At 47.6% G+C, this 20207-nt stretch overlaps 1 protein-coding gene across 3 annotated transcripts in view; it reads right to left on the bottom strand.

Annotated features, from left to right (window-relative positions):
- LOC147610385 (14 kDa zinc-binding protein-like) overlaps positions 1-13308 on the bottom strand; it is a 60242-nt gene extending 46934 nt beyond the window's left edge. For all 3 annotated transcript variants that reach the window (XM_086786443.1, XM_086786441.1, XM_086786440.1), the window contains exon 1: positions 13149-13308. In XM_086786443.1, coding sequence (XP_086642569.1) covers positions 13149-13210 — 62 coding nt within the window. In that variant the 5' untranslated portion in view covers positions 13211-13308. The remainder of the gene's footprint in view (positions 1-13148) is intronic.
- Between the last annotated feature and the right edge of the window lie 6899 nt (positions 13309-20207).

Here is a 20207-nt window from a genome sequence, read left to right as displayed (position 1 = left end):
GTTAAAGCAAGCTCCAAGAGGTTGGTATGATAAGATACATGCTCATCTAACCAGCCAAGGTTATGTGAATAGTCCAGCTGAAAGCACATTGTATGTGAAGCAAACCGATGCCGATATTCTCATAGTCATCTTGTATGTAGATGACATGCTCATTACAGGTACTAGCAAAGCACAAATTTCAGATTTCAAAGCTGATTTGAAAGCTGAATTTGATATGTCAAATTTGGGGTCTTTACACTACTATCTCGGCATACAGTTTATGCATACAGATGATGGCATTGTTATGCAGCAAACTACGCACATAAAAAGTTTGCTAAAAAGGTTTCGCATGGATGAATGTAAGCCCATTTCTACTCCAGTAGAACCAGGTGTACGGCTTACTATGCATGATATTGGAGAGCCTTTTGAGGCCGGAATTTACAGCCAGGCAATGGGATGTCTCATTTACTTGTGTAACACAAGGCCAGACATATCTTTTGGGGTGTCTTTGTTGAGCAATTCATGCACAGCCCAGGCACAAAGCATTGGCAAGCAGTCAAACGCATTTTTCGTTATCTTAAGGGTACCCTGGATCTTGGTTTGTTCTATCCCAGGGGGAACAGCTTGCAGCTTTATGCATACAATGATTCAGATTGGGCTGGTGATTATGATACCAGGCAATCCACCAGTGGGAATTGTTTTTTTCTTGGCAGTTCATGCATATCTTGGTTGAGTAAAAAGCAACCCATTGTTGCCACATCTACTTGTGAGGCTGAGTACAGGGCAGTCTTCACAGCTACAGTAGATTGTGTATGGTTGAGGAGACTATTGGCTGATCTTCGTGAGTGTCAACAGACACCCACCACCATTCTCACTGATAGCCAAAGTGCTATGGCCGTGGCACGAAATCCAGTATTTCATGCACGTACCAAGCACATTGAGATTCATTATCACTATGTCAGAGAGAGGCTACATGCAGGGGAGATCAGTTTATCTTACTGCCCTACACAAGATAATGTTGCAGATCTATTCACAAAGGCTTTACCTCGAGAAAAGTTTGAAGCTTTCCGCAAAGCTTTGGGCTTACTCTCATACAGAGAGTGATCTCCTACCTTGTACAGGTTCACACTTCCACTACAAGGGGGATTTGTAGGCATATGCTCACTTATGGTAGTGCTATGTGTGAGCAGGGCTTATCCAAGGGCACTTTTTCCCATGTGGTTTTTTCCCTTGGATATCAAGTGTGAAAGGACACTCTTTACATATAATATTTTGTACTTCTATATTATATGGATATGGCACACATGCAAGGGTTGACTTGCATTTTGTGGATACCACACTTTTGGCTCTCTCTCTCTCATTTCTGTGTGTGAGCTTCTCCATCCTGCAGCACCTAACCCTGAGTGTGTGAGTCCAACACCAACACTGTTTCCACGTGAAACCCTTACGCCTGTTTCCCTTTGAAACCTCTGTCCTGTTTACATACAGAACCATTCACAGCACCATTGAACAATGGTGCCAACAACGGCATGCATCTAGTTACTTGTTCCCTCATGAAACATCTGGAAACATTAGAGATGCCCATAACTGTAGGTCCCTCTGTTCCTTTCCAGCAAGAAGAAAACAATCTGCTCCATGAGCATGCAGCCATGCAAGCTTGCATCACTCCCATGCCAAGGAACACATTCAAGTGACCTGTACTTGCTGCCGGAAACCCAAGCACATAGCTGAATTTGCTGCCAACCAAAAACAGCCCATAAAAAGTCCCTGGAATACACTCTCCAAGCTGCCAAACCCCTCCTCCCAAAAGAGAGAGAGAGAGAAAGAAAAACACATGGGCAAGGCTGCTGTCCAACCCGACGCTCCCTGCTGTCCAGCCCTGCCAGTCCTCAAAGAGAGAGAAAACATGCTCAATCCAGCCCCGCCTCCTAGAGAGAGAGAGAGAGAGAGAGAGAGAGAGAGAGAGACATGGCAATTCAGCCCACCGGTCTGTTGCACAAAAGAAAGGACCCTGTGTGTGCTGCTACCCGACTTGTAGCAAGAGAGGGAGAGAGAAGCCCGTGAGTGAGCCTACTGAACTGTACGCTGCCTGTAGTTTGCCCGCCTGTGCTCCCTGTTGAGCTATGCGCTGCCTGCAATCTGCCCGCCACCCTCCAAGGGAGAAAGAGAGAGAGTGTGCTTCAGTCCTGTGCGCCCTGCTGACCAACCGTCAAAGAGAAAAGCACACCTCCCTATGCTGCAGCCCAACCAGCCCGCCAGTCTCCTCGAAAAAGCATACCCCTAAAGATGCAGCTGGCGCCTCCCAAAAAGCATGAGAGAGAAAAGCGTGTCTCCCAAAAGTGGAGTAGCCTCCCAAATTAGCTTTTGGGCCACCAAAGGTTATAAAACCTTTTAAATTAAATTCTCTTTGTCCCCTTCACACTTGGGTTGTCCACACTTGGGGTTGTCCACACATGGGTTTCCTTTTTTTTAACTCCAAACTGATGCCATTCACACTGTCCACCATGTCCCCGTACACACCTGCATATTGTCCAGAGAAAAATACAAGGTCGTAACACAAAGATTTAAAAAAGAGAGAGTATTTTATCAACTATAGAAGACCAGGAGGGTCTAGCCTATGAGACAATGGTAGCCATTACATGCATCCATCATGCACATAGGCATGTAACAAAAAAGACAAAAAATAACTACATTCTACAAAGCATAGAAAAATTTTAAGGCAAACCACCTAAATACAATGTGTCAAGGTGTCACATGCATCATGCCTTAGATGCATGTCATGACTCATGACTACTAAGGCCATGTGTCACCAGCCTAGACATTTCCCAGTATGAAAGAGGTCTAGTGGACTCCATGACGTCTAAATATTTGGAAAGTTCAAGCTTTGGAAATGGGGGATTATTCTCGAATACAAAGGATCACACTCTTAAAATCTAGGAGGGTTACTATTTTTGGCCTAACTCCGGTGGAAATTCAGTTCACGTCATTATGTCTGGAATTGAGCAAATACCAAGAGTTGCCAAAGTGCCTATGACAAATGGACTACCAGTTGGGATATTTTTAGAGATAAAAGTTTATGGTAGGACCTATCTCTTAGATTGGGACATGTGGCAAGAACGTGAACCAAAGTGAGACAAGTGGTCTGACACTTGTTAGAAAGTGGATCAAAGTGAGACAAGTGGCCTCACACTTGTCACTTCAGCTTTTGGGTGGCTCTCTACTTGTCATCATAGCCTTCTCTCTCCATTTTCACTCATGGGAGCCCCAAATCCATAAATTGGAGCCCTCTCTTCATTAATGGAGGCTCTCTTGCTACACACTAGCCTCTACCACCGTTATAGGCTGCCCTAATGATGGCTACTCTTTCTCTCTCTCTTGAAGGTTGCCCATGAAGAATACCGGCTGTTGGGGACTGTTTTGGAGGCTTCCATCGCGAAGAAATACTGAAGGCAAGGGAATTTAATCGTTTTATTATGATTTCTAGCTATTGTACTTGTTGTACCAGCCCTTGTACTTGCTGTACCAACCCTTGTACTTGCTGTACATGCGGTACCAACCATTGTACCGGCTGTACCATCCCCTGTATCTACTGTACTTGCTCTACCAGCCATTGTACTGGTTGTACCGGCTGAATGGAGAGTTGTACTAGCTCTATTGCATGAAGACCCATGGTTTTTAGGGAAGAATCAGTACCCACACGGAGGTACATGGTTTATATTGTTGGCTCAGCATTTCTACAGCTATGTGCCGGCTGAATTTAATGGTTGCCTCGTGTTGGGCTGTGTTATGGCATTTGTATATGGATAATCGAGCATCTCCCGTGGTGGGGAGAGTAAGGGCCTCAAAGCTTGTACATGATATTTTCTACTTGGGTAATAAAATACTCCAAGAAGGAGGATAGCCACAGCGACCAAGACGATAGTGCTCGCTGAAGCTCCCGCCTTCACCCCTGCGCTGCTCGCCCATCGCCTTCCCTCCCTCGCGTCCCCTTTCCTTCCTCCCCCCGCCTGCCACCGCTTCTGTGCCTCCCCCCTTCTTCTCGCCGTTGCGCCCCCCCCCCCTTTGTTCTCGCCCGCTTGCGCCCCCCCCCTTCCTCGCTGCTGCGCCTCCCCCCTCCTCACCCCTCTTCGCCTGTTCGCCCCCCTCCCCCTCTTCGCCTGTTCGCCCCCCCCCCTTTTTTTTCGCCTGTTCGCCCCCCCCCTATTCGCCTGTTCGCGCCTCCCTTCAGCAGCGCCCCGCCCCCCCTCCCTTTCGCGTTGCTGCCGCCGCCCCCCCCCCAGGGCTTCTCCTTCGATTTTTCGCCCCCTCCCTCCTCTTTCGTGCTGTTTTTCACCCCCAGGGGGTTTTGTTTTTTCCTTTTCATCCGGTCTTCCGCCTCTTTGTGTGCAGCCCGTTTCTTGCAGGATTTCCGCTTTTGCCTCGCCTTCGCCTGAGCTTCAGACTCTGATGGAGACTCCTCCCGCCTCGCCTCAGAGGGACTCATCCGCAGCCCCCTCGCCCGCCCCCGAGGACATCCCCATCAGGCTTTCTCTTTCGCCGGAAGAGGAAGCGAGCCTCACCGCAGAGGTGGAACGCCTCCAGGCTCATTCCACCATCTGCCGTATAGTCGGCACTCGCCCCAGCAGAGGGGAAATCAGGGATCTTCTTCAGGCTCGCCTTCTTGCAGATGTGGGCAAGATCCTTGATGTACAGCTCCTGGGCCGGGGACATTATCAGATCGAGTTCGAGGCCGCCCAGAGCGTTGCCAAGGTCCTTGCCATGAGTCCTCTGGACATCAGGGGTGCTCGGGCTTTCTTCAGACCTTGGCAGCATGGATTTGACCCAGCAGCGGCGGAGCAGGGAGAGCGCCTCTTCCATATTACAGTTTGTTTCCCTGGTCTCCGCCGGGAGTATCTTCCGCTCCTCTCCAGGCTCGGAGCATTGGTGGGCTCGGTACTAGAGACGGGCCCCTCAACAGCTTCAGTGGTGGCCAGAGTAGCTGGGCTACCTTCGGTCAGAGTGTTGGTGTCTGACATCTCCTCCCTTCCTAAGGTCATTCAGCTACCTAGGATAGGGGGGGGGTGGATAGATCAGAGAGTGGAGTTCTCGGGGCTCCCGAACCAGTGCTTCATTTGCAGGCAGGTCGGTCATCTGGCCAAGGCCTGCCCTCACAGGAGACCTCGACCCTCACCACAGCAGCAGGCTACTGATGGCCCGCCCACAGATTCGGCTCGGCAGGCTGCCTCCGGGACACCTGCTCAGGCCACAGAGACCTCGGAGTGGCAGCCTGGACAGGGGCGCCGCTGAGGGAGACAGCCACAGCAGCACGCCCAGAGACCGCTGCAGCAGCAGCCACAGTCTCAGCCTCACTGGGTTCCCGTGAGGAACAGCTTTGCTCCCCTTCAGGAGGAGACCCCTGCAGCGACTGAGGACCAGGAGATGCCAGCACCCCCTTCTTCACCCCCCCCACCCCCGTCCCCTCCCACCGCCTCGCTTCCACCTTCGCCTCCTCCCGTCTCCGCTCCGGTTTCGGCAGCGGCTCCCTCTCCACCTCCCTCGCCTCCCCCTCCTCCCCCTCCGCCCGCCTCACCTTCCCGGGAAGCCCTGGCAGTTCCCTGGCGCTTACCTGCAGTCCAGAGAGCGCTGAGCACTGACCTCGCTCGAGCATCACAGAGGAGACCTATGCCGATTAGGGCCTCACGGATTTCATCTATCCGCAGTCGGCTGAGTCGCCTTGGCATTAGACAGCGCTCGGAGGCTTTTGATTACACCTTCACACGGCTTTTTGGAGCAGAGGGGCCCCATGAGCCAGCACCCATCCGAGTTCATGTAGTGATACCTCCGGCCCGCGGGGAGGAGGCACTAGACTCAGCGGTGGCCTTCTCGTTCCCTCTATGTGGACCTTGTGACCGGGAGTGGACTCTAGAGCTCGCTCTCAGCACTTTGAAGACTCAGGCAGTTGAGTTTTCTCATCACATGAGCGATCTGGAGGTGACAGATGTGATAGGCCGACTTTGGGAGTTGGCTCATTTTTTCTTGGATCCCGGGAGTGTGGATACCTCAGGGATTCGGCATTTGGTCGTGCGCATAGTGGCAGACTTGGCACGCGACCCTGGATATGTGAGTATACACGAGGTTGCTCTGTCAGAGCAGGAGGCAGTCGCCATGGGCCACAGCCACTGGCGCCTGATCCGGGATTCTTGCAGTACACCGGGTGGGCAGATTCGCAGCCGTTCGGATGGGGACTACTCTCCATCCAAGCCGCTTGCGAAGGCCCGCCGTACGGCTGAGACAGCATCCACCTCAGCAGGGCATCCATGAGGATCATCTCATGGAATGTACAGGGCCTTGGCGGAGCACACTTTATACGCTATCGAGGTTGCTTGAGGCAGGAGCTTCAGAGATGCTTGGTTGGTGGCAGCATTGATATTTTGATGATGCAGGAGCACCACTTGGGTGAGAGCAGGATCCGGAGATATGGTTCGGTGATGCCTGGTAGATGGGACACTTTTTGGTCTGCAAGGTTTGGTCCTTTGGGTGGACAGGGAGGAGTATGCATGGTTATTGCAGATGTATGGCGGCAGGCCATTGTGGATCGAGGGATCATTGTGCCTGGTAGAGCACAGTATGTCATTCTGAGGATGCATGATGAGCTATTGGGTGTGCTCAACATCTATGCGCCCAATCATGCTAGTGCCAGAGCAGAGTTCTGGACTCAGGTTACAGATGCATTGCCAGAGGCCGCACATTGGTGTGTTGGGGGAGACTTCAACATGCTTGAGGACCCGGCAGATAGGGTGGGAGGCAGTCATGTTACAGTGCACGGCACGGAGCTTGCAGCTTGGGACCGGTTTTGCATGTCACTGAGGATCACTGATGCATGGCAGCATGGGGCTTTCTCCCGGTCTCAGGACAGTCTTAGTTTCTCTCGGTCGGATCGCCGGTAGGGAGGGACTAATCTATCACGGATTGATCGCTTCTATGTGGGCGACTGGTTAGGGGAGCGAGGGGGCTCCGTCGGCATTCTCGCTGGCACCTCATTTTCAGATCATGCGCCAGTTATATTGACATTGGAGGAGGGGACACGGGAGCCCAGCTTGCAGTTGAGGATCCCAGAGAGGGTACTTACAGATCCCAGTCTCGCTGAGGACATTGAGAGGATCTGGCATGATAGTCAGTGCTCTGACCAGGATGCAGCGGGCCAGTGTGCCCAGGGACTCATTGATCTTAGCTCTTTTCTACACGCTGCAGCTTTGACACGACTGGGAGAGATTCGCGAGCGGGAGCAACGGCTGAGACGCAACCTTGCTTCGCTACAGCGCCTTCAGGAGCAGCAGCCTGCATGTGAGTGGGTGGCGTCCCAGCTGAGCCAGGCACGCCAGGAGGTTAGAGAGGTAGAGGAGCAGAGACATGAGTTTTACTATCGTCGTCAGGCCTCTCAGTGGACGCAGCTTGGTGATAGAGTGACAGGAGAGTTTTTTGAGATCACTGGACCCCGTCATGCGCGAGTAGGAGTCCGCCAGCTTGGTAGACCGGATGGATCGGTAGCTACTGAGCTCGGGGAGATCAGAGCCATTGCTACTGCATTTTATAGAGACCTGCTTTCAGCGGAGCCAGCCACTGAGGATCGAGATGTTTGCAGACAGACTGTGTGGGCCCATGTGCAGAGGAGGGTCACAGATCATATGCGTACAGTTCTAGGTGCGCCTCTATCAGAGATTGAGCTTGCCGAGGCCTTGAGGGTCCTGCCGCGACATAGTTGCCCAAGGGAGGACGGACTGACGCCGGCCTTTTTTATGCGCTATTGGGACCTTTTGGGACCAGGCCTCCGCAGGGGCTTTCAGCATGTTTTGGACACTGGGGTGATGCCGCAGAGCTTTTCAGAGGGCTTGATCTATCTTATCCCCAAGGGGGAGGGAGTATCAGATGACATTCGGCATTGGAGGCCTATTACGATCCTCAATACTGTCTACAAGGTTTTAGCAAAGGCCTTGAGTTTGAGGATCCAGCCCTTCCTGGGGGAGTTGATTCATGCTACTCAGACAGGATTTGTCAAGGAGCGCAGTATCCTTGACAACATCTTTACTTTCTGGGAGGCGACGGCCCGAGCTAGATTTCTTGGCGAGGACTTGGTCGTGATGCTTCTCGATTTTGAGAAGGCATACGATAGAGTTGATTGGGGTTTCTTAGAGGGCACTATGCTTCGCCTGTGCTTTGAGCCAGGATGGATCAGAGGGGTGGCAGCTCTGTATTCCACAGCTCGCAGCCAGGTGCTGATTGCAGGAGGACGGGGGCCGAGTTTTGAGCTGACCAGATCAGTCCGTCAAGGGTGTCCTCTCGCCCCTTTCCTTTTTCTCTTCTTTGCGGAGGCTATGAGTATGTATTTGACGGCAGAAGAGGTTGGTTTGAGAGGACTGTAGCTCCCAGTCCGGGGGGAGGACCTGCTTGATGCTGAGTTTGCAGACGACACGGGCTTATTTTTGCATGGCCATGAGGCCAATCTTATTCGGGCTGAGCAGTCGCTCCAGGTTTTTAGTGCAGCTTCGGGAGCACTGATCAATTGGCGCAAGACAGTGGCCTTTTGGATCAGTAGTGCTCCCACTCCGGCATGGAGCCCGGACCCCGGTTTTAGATGGATTCCTCCAGGCACAGCAGTGCGGTATTTGGGATGCCAGATTGGCCTAGATTTGTCACCTGAGCAACAGATTGCCCCGCTTCTTCTGAGCATTCGGAAGAAGCTATTGTATTGGAGTACAGCTCGACTATCCTTGGCTGGGAGGGTGGTGGTGGCAAATCAGGTGCTATTAGCGACCATGTGGTACATTACGTCTTGCTGGATTTTCTCGAGCTCTTGCATCAGCCAGGTACAGAGGCTGATCAGGAACTTTCTGTGGTCCGGGAGGGATGGTCAGCCAGCTCGGGCAAAGGTTGCATGGGCAGTTATTACACTTCCGCTGGCTCAGCGCGGTTTGGGCATTATAGATCCAGTCGATCAGAGTAGAGCCTTATTGGGGAAGCTTATTGTTCAGGGGTTGCTTCCAGGCGCTGAGCCTTGGAAAGAGCTCCTCTTGCAGCGACTGCAGGCTTGGGCGCCCCCAGCAGGGGGACTTGGGCACCAGAGATTCGCTGGATCTTCATAGAGATGAGGAGGACAGGCCTCAGTAGAGGATGGGAGGACAGATTTGCTTTGAGTATCCTGAGAGCTTGGGAGCTGCTGAGACCGCGGCTCTCTCAGCGGCCTCCTTCTTGTGTTGAGGAGCGGGCCAGACAGCCGCTCATCTGGAGCCCAGCGGTTCGCACGGAGCAGGGTCATATGCTGGGTTCTCGGCCTCGTCTAGCCTGGGGACCTTTAGCGGCAGGCCCAGCTCGTAGTTTTGGAGACTGGCAGGCTTTCTGCAGTCTACCAGAGGAGATCCAGGTGGAGAGGCTGAGTCACTTCAGGGGGGGGTTGATTACGAGGGATGATATACAGGAGGCACTCACAGAGGAGTGGTTCACGCCTCTCGAGCCAGTGGCCCCACGGTGGATGGGAGCCTTTACACAGTTGGAGATCCTGATTGCTGTCAGAGCTAGCACTGAGGATGGCAGATGCCTCTACTATGAGATTCAGGATGAGGGCAGACTCCAGAGAGTGGAGGTGGAGTCGCCTTTGGTTGCAGAGTGCACCTTTCAGAGGATTCGGGTAGTGGCCGCCGCTTCTCGGAAGTGGCATATTGACCCCGACCCTGCTGATGTGCTCCCGGATTGGCGCATATGGGCATATGCAGCGCGCCACTTGGCCCGGCTACAATGGGACCCCGGGGAGTACGAGTGGCATGATCCTTATGCATCCCTTGAGGCCACAGAGATCACCTTTTTCCAGTATACTGTTTGGCTGGGGCGGCATATTTTGACGGCGAGGAGGACAGTTTCTCCAGCGGCAGCGGGGCATTGGCGACTACAGGGACTCTCACAGGAGTTCCTGGAGGATTTCTGGGCTCGGCTCTGGGCTAGTCGGCAGGCCCGCAGGATCTCGGCTTTTCAGTGGCTGGTCGCCCACAGGGGCTCAGCAGTTGGCACTTGGCTTGTTTACAGCGGTCTTCCGGTGGCCTGCGTCCGATGCGGCCACCCTATGGAGACACAGAGACATTGCCTTTGGGACTGCCCTCAGGCACAGCAGATTTGGCTGCGGATGCTGCGTATTCTGGCCCCCCTCTCTCCAGAGGGTATGTTTACGTGGGGTGCCGCTGCTTGGTCGACTTCGTCAGGGCCTGCTATGGGCTATGAGATGGAGCAGGGCAGTCAGGCCATCAGATTTATTAGGGGCCAGCCTCGCCTGGTTCCGGCACCGGATTTCTCGTCCGCCAGCTGGACACAGGAGCGGGATTTACGATGGGAGCTTCTCAGCAGCCTCACCATCTGGTTCACCTGGAGGGCCCGGTGCTTTACGGCCTTTGAGGGGAGATTGGAGCCACCAGCAGAGACTGTACGTGGGATTTGGCAGGAGTTGATCCACACCCTGCGAGGACAGTACGACCGCATCCGGGGAGACTCGGCTGAGGCGATCTTGCGGCGCCAGGCCTTTCACACCACTTGGCGTTGTGGCCCCTTCTACACCTTACACACGGGATCCCCCCGTTGGCACTACAGGCCACCTGTTTGGCTCTTCCCCCCCCCTATTGTATGATTTAGCCTCTCAGTCCTTTATATTGATGCTTGTATTTTGCAGCACCTAGGGAGAGTCTCCCGGGCTGCCATGCTGTATTCACTGCTCTGTTTCTCTTATGAGCAGGAGAGATCTTTTGTAGCCCTACGGGCGTTTTTTTCTATAACTAATGAAAGGATCTTTTCTCGGAAAAAAAAAAATACTCCAAGAAGGGGGTCGGCCCATTCCGGCCTCTATGCGGTGTCACATGTGTAAGCTCCACTTTCAGCATTTGTGGATGTTTTGTCTAGCTTTTATGTTTTATGCAAAGTGATGATGGATATGTGTTAAGGCTATGGCCATGTTTAAATGTTTTAATATGCATTGATGGTATCAACAAGTGTGTCAAAGGCCCTAGTCCCCCAGGCACCACGAGTTACATTGGTATCAGAGCATAGGCTTTCTTGGAAGCGGAGGCTTTCTTCTATCAATAAGGAAGAGAAAAGATCTCAAGTGGGGACCACATTTACCATCATTGTTGTTAAGCATGGCCACCTGCTTCATAGCCTAGGAAGCACGAGCATGAGCAGTAGACAGCTTGTTGATCTAAGGATTTATGAATTTACAAAATTTTATCTTGGAAGTATGGAGTTGGCTTTAAGTGCACGTGTTTAGCACTCTTTCCATATGGATATTGTGGATTATATTATCAAGCTTACAAGCAATATCTCGGGATATCTTAAGGATATGGTGAGGAGATATTTCTTTTGGCTTCATGACCAACCTGGCAAGTCCAAACACTCGAAGAAATTAGGGATTTGTGACAATCACTTTCACCTTGAGGCAGCTTACCCCACACAAAGTGCCACGTGATGGCATACTAATCACCCACAATGCCTTGTCGATCCCTAGTCCAAGGACATGTCAAGCCAGTCGCCATCAAGGTAGGCTTGGGTAAGTCTAAGTCTGTGTGAGAAACCTACACAATTTTGTAACCCAATTAAACAAGTCAGGCAACAGACTTCTTGTCGGGAAAGGGGAGGACAGCACTATGCACAACCAACAAGGTAGTTTTGGACCAAATTTGAGCCTAAGCTTGTGGAGACGAATCTAGCCAAAGGGCCAAAGATTGGGCAAGATTTTCCTATAAATAGACAAACATGATTGTAGATGCACATGGCACCATTAAAGACCTAGTGAGCATGTCATGTCCACTCTCAACCACGACAGCCTCCCTTTTTGGTAGTGATTGAACACCTAGTCTTGGGGCTGGGACCTCTCACGACCATCACCCAAGTTCTTCTCGAGCCCGGATTGAAGAACGGCAGTGTGTAATAGCAGCATCTCCATGGTAGTGGGTGAATGCCTGAACTTGGGCCTAGGACATCTCATGCCTCCATACATTAGGGTGTGTGATGGGTGAGGGAAGACACATTTCAACAAGGATCCAGCCACATGAACTGAGAAAATGCTAAAAAATGCACACTTTTAACGTGGAGATCTTAAATTTCTCTTTGCTAAGGTTAGTGTCTTCAACACACATACCCTAGTTGGGCACAACCTCAAATCCCTAAAAAGCATCCACCCTCATGGCCACATTTGTGATCTATTGTATGCATCTGCCACATTCAGTTGTTTGCTAATGCTTCAGCCTCAACCGCCAGTAGGCTGCCACATACAATCTCTCAACCTGGACCACGGCTAGGGCTGCCGGCCTTGTCATAGCACGCATCTTTCTCTTTCACCAACACATCACTTTTCACCAAGAGGATATGTGGTCCTCCCCATTTGGATTCCACCACCTTCCAACACAAGGTCAAGCTCTCTAGCCATCCACACCACTACCACATTTGCAGGCATATGCCACAACGATGCCCCCAACATTCTCTCACTAGCCCTTTAACTAGAGCCCCTCGCAACACCATCTGTGGCATCAGCGGGTGAAGCTTGAGTGGCTTCTAAGTTGACTTCAAGACACACGCCACACAGGAATGGAGTGGTAGAAAGGAAGTACAAATCACCACCATTGAAAAACTTGAAAAAACACAATTATCAAGCATAAAGTAGGGCATAGTCGTCAACAAAGAAGAGAACTAGACACACACACATGTATATATACATACAGGGGGAGTAATAGCAAATCCAAATTGGGGTTTGGAATATTTTATTTGGTATCAGAGCCAAGGCAAAAGCATGATAACCACGTCGAATTTTTCGGGCTTCATCGAGTTTTAACATTCTAAACGTCACCGCAGCCACTCCCCACATCCCCAACCTCAAACGCTGGTCTAGAGCTGCGTGGTCCCCACGACAACTGTATGATTAACTACATCCTGATCATCCCACCAAAGACAAAGTAGAGGTGAAATATCTTGTGGCCGACCATGATCTCTAAGCCGTAACAACAGGGTAACGTTTCCCATGATAATGAACCCTAACTTGAAGCCATAAATGCGACTAGAGAGGTCTTCATGGACAACCGAGGTTCTGTTTTGAATTGCTAAAGAGAGAGACATGCAGTGTGCAACGACAATCTCTGAAAATAAGTTGGCAATCTTGAACTTACCTGGAAAATAAGAAGGGAGACGCGCCGAGCACGCGAGGTGGGCACACGAACGAGTAAACCATCTTCGAAACCTCTACATTATGACTGCATATAGCAAGACCAAGATGTGTATGAAGATGTGTACATAGACTAAGGTTTCTATTCACCCATTTGTAAGAGGTGTAGATTCATCTTGTATTAGGAAATTTAAGGTTATTCAACTTGCCATATTCACTATTTTATTCATCTTTTATTGTAGGTGTATATGTGTATATTCACAACTTTTATTGTAGGTATATTAATTAAATGCCATGATGTGGCATTTAATTAATACAACCTTAGTACATGAGTTCCCCCCACACCCTCCCTCTCCTCCTTCTCTCTCTCCCTCCCTCTACTCAAATGCCCTTTGAGGCCTACTCGAATGACCTTAAATAGAAACGATATGGGTGAATGCATGCAAATAGAAAGCATATGGGGGGAGTCATCATTTCATTGCCTTAAATAGAGAGGATATGGAGGGGTGAACACATGCAAATAGAAAGTATATGGGGTGTCATCATTTCATTGCCTTAAATGGAGGGTCATCATTTCATTGACTTTTTCAAGCATTACTCATTACATACTAAAATGAAACCTTAGAAAAACACTCTTATTCTTGAAAATCTCACAGAATATATTTAATGGAAATGCAAAAAAACATTTTGGTGCCATATTCACTCTACTTGCCGGCACTAATTAATTAATGATAACCAAGGTTTAAACCTTAGACTATGTGGAACCTGGGGCCTCCTCATCGGGTCGAACCCGTGCTCCTCCTGAAGCCTATATATCAGTTTGTAATCCTCCTTTGCATCGTGCTAGAGATAGATGTAAGAGAGACAAAAGAATTTTTTCTTCTCCTCTCCATTGCAAGCAAGGAGATAAAGAAAGACAACATGAAAATCTCCTCTAGATCGCCTGCGTGAGAGATGAATGAGAGATGAATGAGAGAACACATTTTTTCCTCCCTCCCTTGGTCATGTATCTCTCTCTCCTCTAGATCATCTGCGTGAGAGATGAATGAGAGAACATTTTCCTCCCTCTCTTGGTCATGTATCTCTCTCTCCTCTAGATCACCTCGGGAGAGATGGATGAGATATATATATATATATATATATATATATATATATATATATAATCTCCCTCTCTCTCTCTCGGAGGCATCAGGTCGCGTATCTCTCTCTCTTTTTCGAGGTAATTTAGAACATTCGTCTATTTGCTTTTTTTCCTAGTGAACTCTTTAGACCATCAACATGTCAACCTCAAGGTCCCACTCCCTAAACTTCACAAAAAAAAAACATCCCTAAGGTCCCATCATCTCACTCCCTAAAGGTGCCTACACCCCACTAATTAATTAATGTGAAAAGAAATTTGGGACCCATATTCACAAGTATCATTAGAAAATGCAACCTATGGACTAAAGATTTACAAAATACCAACATAAACTTGAAATTTATCACATTGAAAGTCGCATTTAGAAAGCAAGCAACCATTTACAATGCTTCACAAAGAAGTAGCAAAAAAGACAACTTCATGAAGAACCAACCGAGAAGACTGCAAGCCTACAAACTGCTACAACAGACAAACTTGCTACATCCATGCCAAGAAGACAAACGGACAACAACACAAGACAGCCTCATCAATTTAACTTTCTTCAGGTACAGTTGGCAGCTCTCTCCAATTACACAAGGAGACAAGGAGACGTGAGTTCAAATCTAGCTCACCCCTCCTCCCCACTCAATCAAGGAGTGGTAAACACATGTGTTAAGTATTTTTTAAAAAATAAAAATAAAAAATAGCTTTTTTAGAGTAGGCACAGGTATGAAGTCATCTCCTTCTTCCAAAGCTCTCTTGAATTCCGCTGAAAGTAGTCCTCTAATCCTTCAGTATTTAGGAAGCCAAATTGGTTCATGACTCTATACATATCATATTTACCTTAGGAAGAAGGACCAATTAATAAAGATGAACTCTCATATTGGAAGGTTCACCCAACGATTGTAGGATTTCTAGTAGAGGAGTTGCACACCATGGTTAAAACTACTTTTGTTACTATGTGTCAAATGTGTCATCACACGTTGGAAGATAAGCATATGGAGTCAGAATATGTGCCGCTACCTAAACCTCTTGGTTCAAAGAATAGTTTAGATCTACTACTAGGATTAGATAGCACCGCTATGTATGCTTGGAGTGGTTGAACTCTTTGAGTCAATGGTAGCATCAAGTAATGGAGAGTAGTCCTCTCAATGCAATGAATCTAGGAATGCAAACAAAACTAAAAAATGTAAGCCCACTAAAAAGATTATATCACGACGTGTAATGCTTAATAAGTCTGATTTGCATTAGTTAAACTATGTGGAAAGCCATTAATGCCACATGAAGTGTATGGCTTCCAATATAAAAAGGATTTGAGGAGTCATGCTTGATGTTTCTTCCTAGAAAGAGCTAAAAGAAATGCAAAAGGAGAACTTAGTAAAGGTTAAAGAAGTAAATTTGGCACGACTAAGTGAAGAACTAGAACTAATATACATATGCTAAGAACCTAAATCCAAGAGAGGAAAAGGAAATCTTGGATTTGCTATGAGACTTCCAATATCATTTTTCTTGGAATTTTATCAACATGAAGAGAGTTCCACTAAAAATAGTAAAACATACCATCTCTAAAGGAAAGGGGCACGATTAGTGAAGCATCATCCTTATCTTATAAACCTAAAATATTTATAGCTAGTTAAGGGAAAAATTAATGAGCTAGTTGATGCACTCTTCATTTATGAGATAATACATATTAGATGGGTATCTCCCATTATAATCGTAGCAAAAAATAATTAAAAAATATATGTCTATAAAAGACTTTAAGAAATTCAATGCAGCAATAATTTAAGATCACCACCCTTTACCATTTATAGACCATGTTGAGAGAGTTGCGAAACAAAGAAGCCTATAACTTTGTTCAAGTCAAGATCTTACCTTAGTCTTAACGAATTAAGTGTCATTGGATCTTGCCTTCAAGAAAAGAAACTCCTAGACATGTGCTAGCTCATCCACATCACATCCTCACTTCGTTGTCACACCAAAATGCTCCATGGCTATGGGGGTGAAGGGAGCTCTCTATTCATATATGGAGGTAAGAAGAGGTAACCTTCATGGTGGTCCTCTCTCACACAGATTGGATAAGGAAGAAGCAAATGGAACAAAGAAACCTATATAGCATGCATCCACGGTGGTCCTCTCTCACACAAGGTGGATAAGAAAGAAGCTAAAATGAAACAAATAAGCCTACAATCAAACCTATATAGCATGCATCCATCACCCAAGCAAGATTTGATAGCATACAAGTAAGCAAAAGTAGAGAAGAGAAGAGCTCACAAGTAATGAATGTGTATTTTTGAATATTATAAATGATTTATATACAAGTGACTAGCTTTCACACTAGGCTGGACAAAGGAGTCCCAGGCCAGTAGTTCTAGTCAAAAGCAAGTATATACACAAAGCTAGTGACTTCCCTGCTTGGCATTAAGCTCATAGTAAGGCCATTAGTTCTAGTCAAAAGAAAGAATATACACAAAGTTAGTTACTTCCCTATTTGGCATTAAGCTCATAGTAAGGTCGCTCTATAAAGTCTAGTGTCGTCCTACAAAAGATAGCTCATAGGACAAAGTGAGCCGCCAAACCATGTTAACCAATAAAGTGGTTAATATACCCCCTTCCTAATGGTGACCACATCCTCACATCACCCAGGTTAGTGGCTACTGCCAAGTCGGAGACGTGTGCATGGTCCACTATACACCTTGAAGTTGGCATGTGATGTAAAGTGGTAGATTCAAGAGGGCATATTGGTGATAAACTTTAGGTACCCCTAGTGGAAAGGTAGCTTGTCCAAGTAGCATGAAAGATATATATATGATGTAGAAGGTCTTCATGATGCGAGGCCTGCTTCTATTATGGAAGTGGATTGTGTCGCAGGTAGAAGTGACCCATGTCTTTTAACTGGTGGAGATAGTGCTAGGACTAGCAATGAATGTTTTACATGGGTAGATGGTTGTTTAGACCTTCTTAGCACGAGATAAGGTATTATGTAGCTTGAGGCTTAGTGATTGGGCTTTTTCATGGCTAATATGTAAGCCAAGACGAGGTTATGTTTGTGGTGAATTAGAGCCGAAGCAAAGGTTATATTCTTTGAAGCTCTTTAGAGGTACCTGCAAGGTTGATTGAAGGTACTTGCTTTTTGGAGGTACTTATAAGATTGATTATAATCTAGGTGATTGGGTCATACCATGGGCCATTGCCAAAGCTTACGCCCACCATGGTCCCCCCATCCAGAGATGTACATGGAGCGTTGTTATTATAACGAGGTTAGTGCACGTACATGTGTTCATACATGCCACGTGAGGTGCAAGATTTGAAAAAAAAAAGTGATACCCATAGTGAAATATGTAGGAGACGCATGGGCAATGGGCCAAAGGTGTGTCCCATGTCTGTACTCCTCCAGTCCCAACTGCTTTCTCTGACTCTCTTTACTGCTTTCCTCAACATTTATCTGACATCCCTTGTCTTAGGAAGTCCAAATCGTGAGATCCTGAAGCGTGTTGTGGACTTTGCCCAAAGCTACAATGGAGCGGCCTCTCTTGCTTGATTGATTTGGCATTACTGAGAACTTAGGATAGAGGCAATTTGGATGAATGGTTGGTGTGGCCAAAGAAAAGGTCCTAAAAGGTTCTTGCTAAATTGAGGAGGGTCCAAGCGATGGGTCATTCCATGGGCTAAGCTTACATCAACCATGGTTCCCCATCTAGAAATGTACTTAGAGGGTTGTCGTTGACAAGGCTAGTGTCATTGCTAATGCTTATTCCTGCTAGTTGTGTCTACTAAATGTAGAGCTTGTGTGTTTAGGCATTGGACTAAAAGTGTGCTCATGTAAAAGCTCCTTCCAGTGAAAAATCTAATACACCGGCCCCATAACCCAAGAACCATGTGTCCTTGCTTTATGCGATCATGTAACTCACATAAGCATGCATCCTACTTGGCAAAGTGCTAACTCCACAAACATTTGGCCACATTTGGCCACCATCTAGTCTAAACTAAGAACTACTAGGTGCTCGGGTGCTCACCAGAATGGATATTCCTTGTATAGGGGGCTTCACAAAAAAAATGAGCACATCCATCACCCACATAACAATATGAGGGTGGAGTATTGAGCAAATGCTTTTACACAAAGGTCAAGTGTGGTGTCATGAGTTTAAGGACATTATTCCTCAATAAAGAGTAGAATTGATGAACAAATGGCACCACACATGGCGAGGTTGGACACAACTAGATGGGATTCAATGGAGAAAAGAAGTGTGATGTCCAAGTAGAAGATAACTTGGTCGTACAAGAAGAGGGTTGCAAGGGTTGGTTTTTGCCACGCGATACTAATGCAGGCTAAGATGGTGTGGAAGGTGGGGGTTAAGGTTGGGTCACATAAAAATATATTGAATTGAAGTAGGTAAAGGGATAGGGTGTGGCTGATGAGGGTAAGGGTATCCATGGGGGACCAATTTGGTAAGGTGTCAATGTCAGTTTCCCATGAGAGAAGCATATCTAGCAGAAGCATATCTAGCTTCTTTTGGTCTTACCCTTCCAAGGGGGTACCATCCAAGTTAATAGTTTCTAGCTTATGGATTTCAATGTGTTTTTGGGTCATAAGTTTTTCTTTATGTTAGAGGAGAGGTCGCTTCTCTTGCTATCCACTTGGACATGGCTTTTGTTGCCTCTTCTTTGATTGATGCTCTAAGGGTGTCTTCACACTCTTTTCCAAACTGGTTATCCACACAAACATCTTGGGCTTCTTTGGCTTTAGCTTATTGGTTTTAGCTTTCTTGACCTCTTCTAGGAGTTAGTCTATGTGGGCTTCATGTGCCTTGGCTAATTGCATTCTTGGTTGCCTCCAATTCTTGGTATTATAGCCGAAGGACCTACTCATTGTTTTGTGAGTGTTGGTTAGCTCCTCTTGGGTGGCCTCAACAACAACAAGCTCATTTTGAAGCCTATGGACTTCTCTTTTTTCTTTTTTGAGCTCATGCTTCTATCTTGGTGATCTTCTCAAGTGGTTAATCTTTTAATGTTCCTTTTGGTGGATAGACTCATCCCGACACTTAAGTTCATGTTGTTTGCTGAAGGATGTGCCTTTTGGATGTCTTGGCCACATGGCCTATAAGCACAACCCACCGATGTAAGTGTCAATTTTTGAAGTGCTTGGGGGATCTAGAAGGTCATGAGTGGCCACATCCTATGGGATAAGATAGTTTATGAGAGACCAATCAATGGAATTCTTGAGAGTTTTGCAGAGGTGGACAACATGTGATGGTCTTGATGGTGGAGGCTGACTGAAGCAAATGTTGTAGAGGTTGGTATGATGTGATAATGGGTGATGGATTTATGGAGGGTGGGAGGAGCTCTCTCATGGGTCATCATTGGCTAACTTTATTAATGGGTATCATTAGCTTGGGCTCCAAACACTTTCTCCTTGATGTGGTTCCTTATGTGAAGAAGTCATGTGGCTCAAACATATCACACTTGTTGAGGTGATAAGATCTTCTTCTCTTGAGTGGTTCCTATGTGAAGAAGTCATGTGGCTTAAACATATCACACTTGCCAAGGTGATAGGATCTTCTTCTTGAGTGGATTGTGGCTTTGTTGTGGTTACTCTTGGGCAAGAGGCTTATGGACAATTCAAGGGTTCTCCACGGGTGGCCTGGGTGATTTTGAGATGTTTACAGCTTTCTTCTCTTTGAGGGAAGATGAGGCTTCGATCGGGTTGTTGAAGAGATGCTACTTTCATAAGTAAGGACAGGGTTGGGTAAGGCACAGGGGGTAGAAGTCTTTCATTGATGGCATGATAAAGGACTTTTCTAAGCATGTGGACATAGTGTACCTTGCCTGCATTGAATTCTTGCATAAGCCTTGGAGTTCATTGGTGAAGACTTTCACCAAGTTTGTTGTTGGCATGTAAGAAGCTTGGCTAGAATGGTGGGTGGTGCCCTATTGTGTCCATCCCTAGCC

The sequence above is a fragment of the Cibotium barometz genome, chromosome 49 (genome assembly GCF_041138505.1).
Source record: "Cibotium barometz isolate CiBa-2024 chromosome 49, ASM4113850v1, whole genome shotgun sequence".
NCBI classification, from domain to species: Eukaryota; Viridiplantae; Streptophyta; class Polypodiopsida; order Cyatheales; family Cibotiaceae; genus Cibotium; species Cibotium barometz.
The sequence above is the reverse complement of the archived record's forward strand: the minus strand, read 5'-3'. Positions and strand labels throughout refer to the sequence as shown.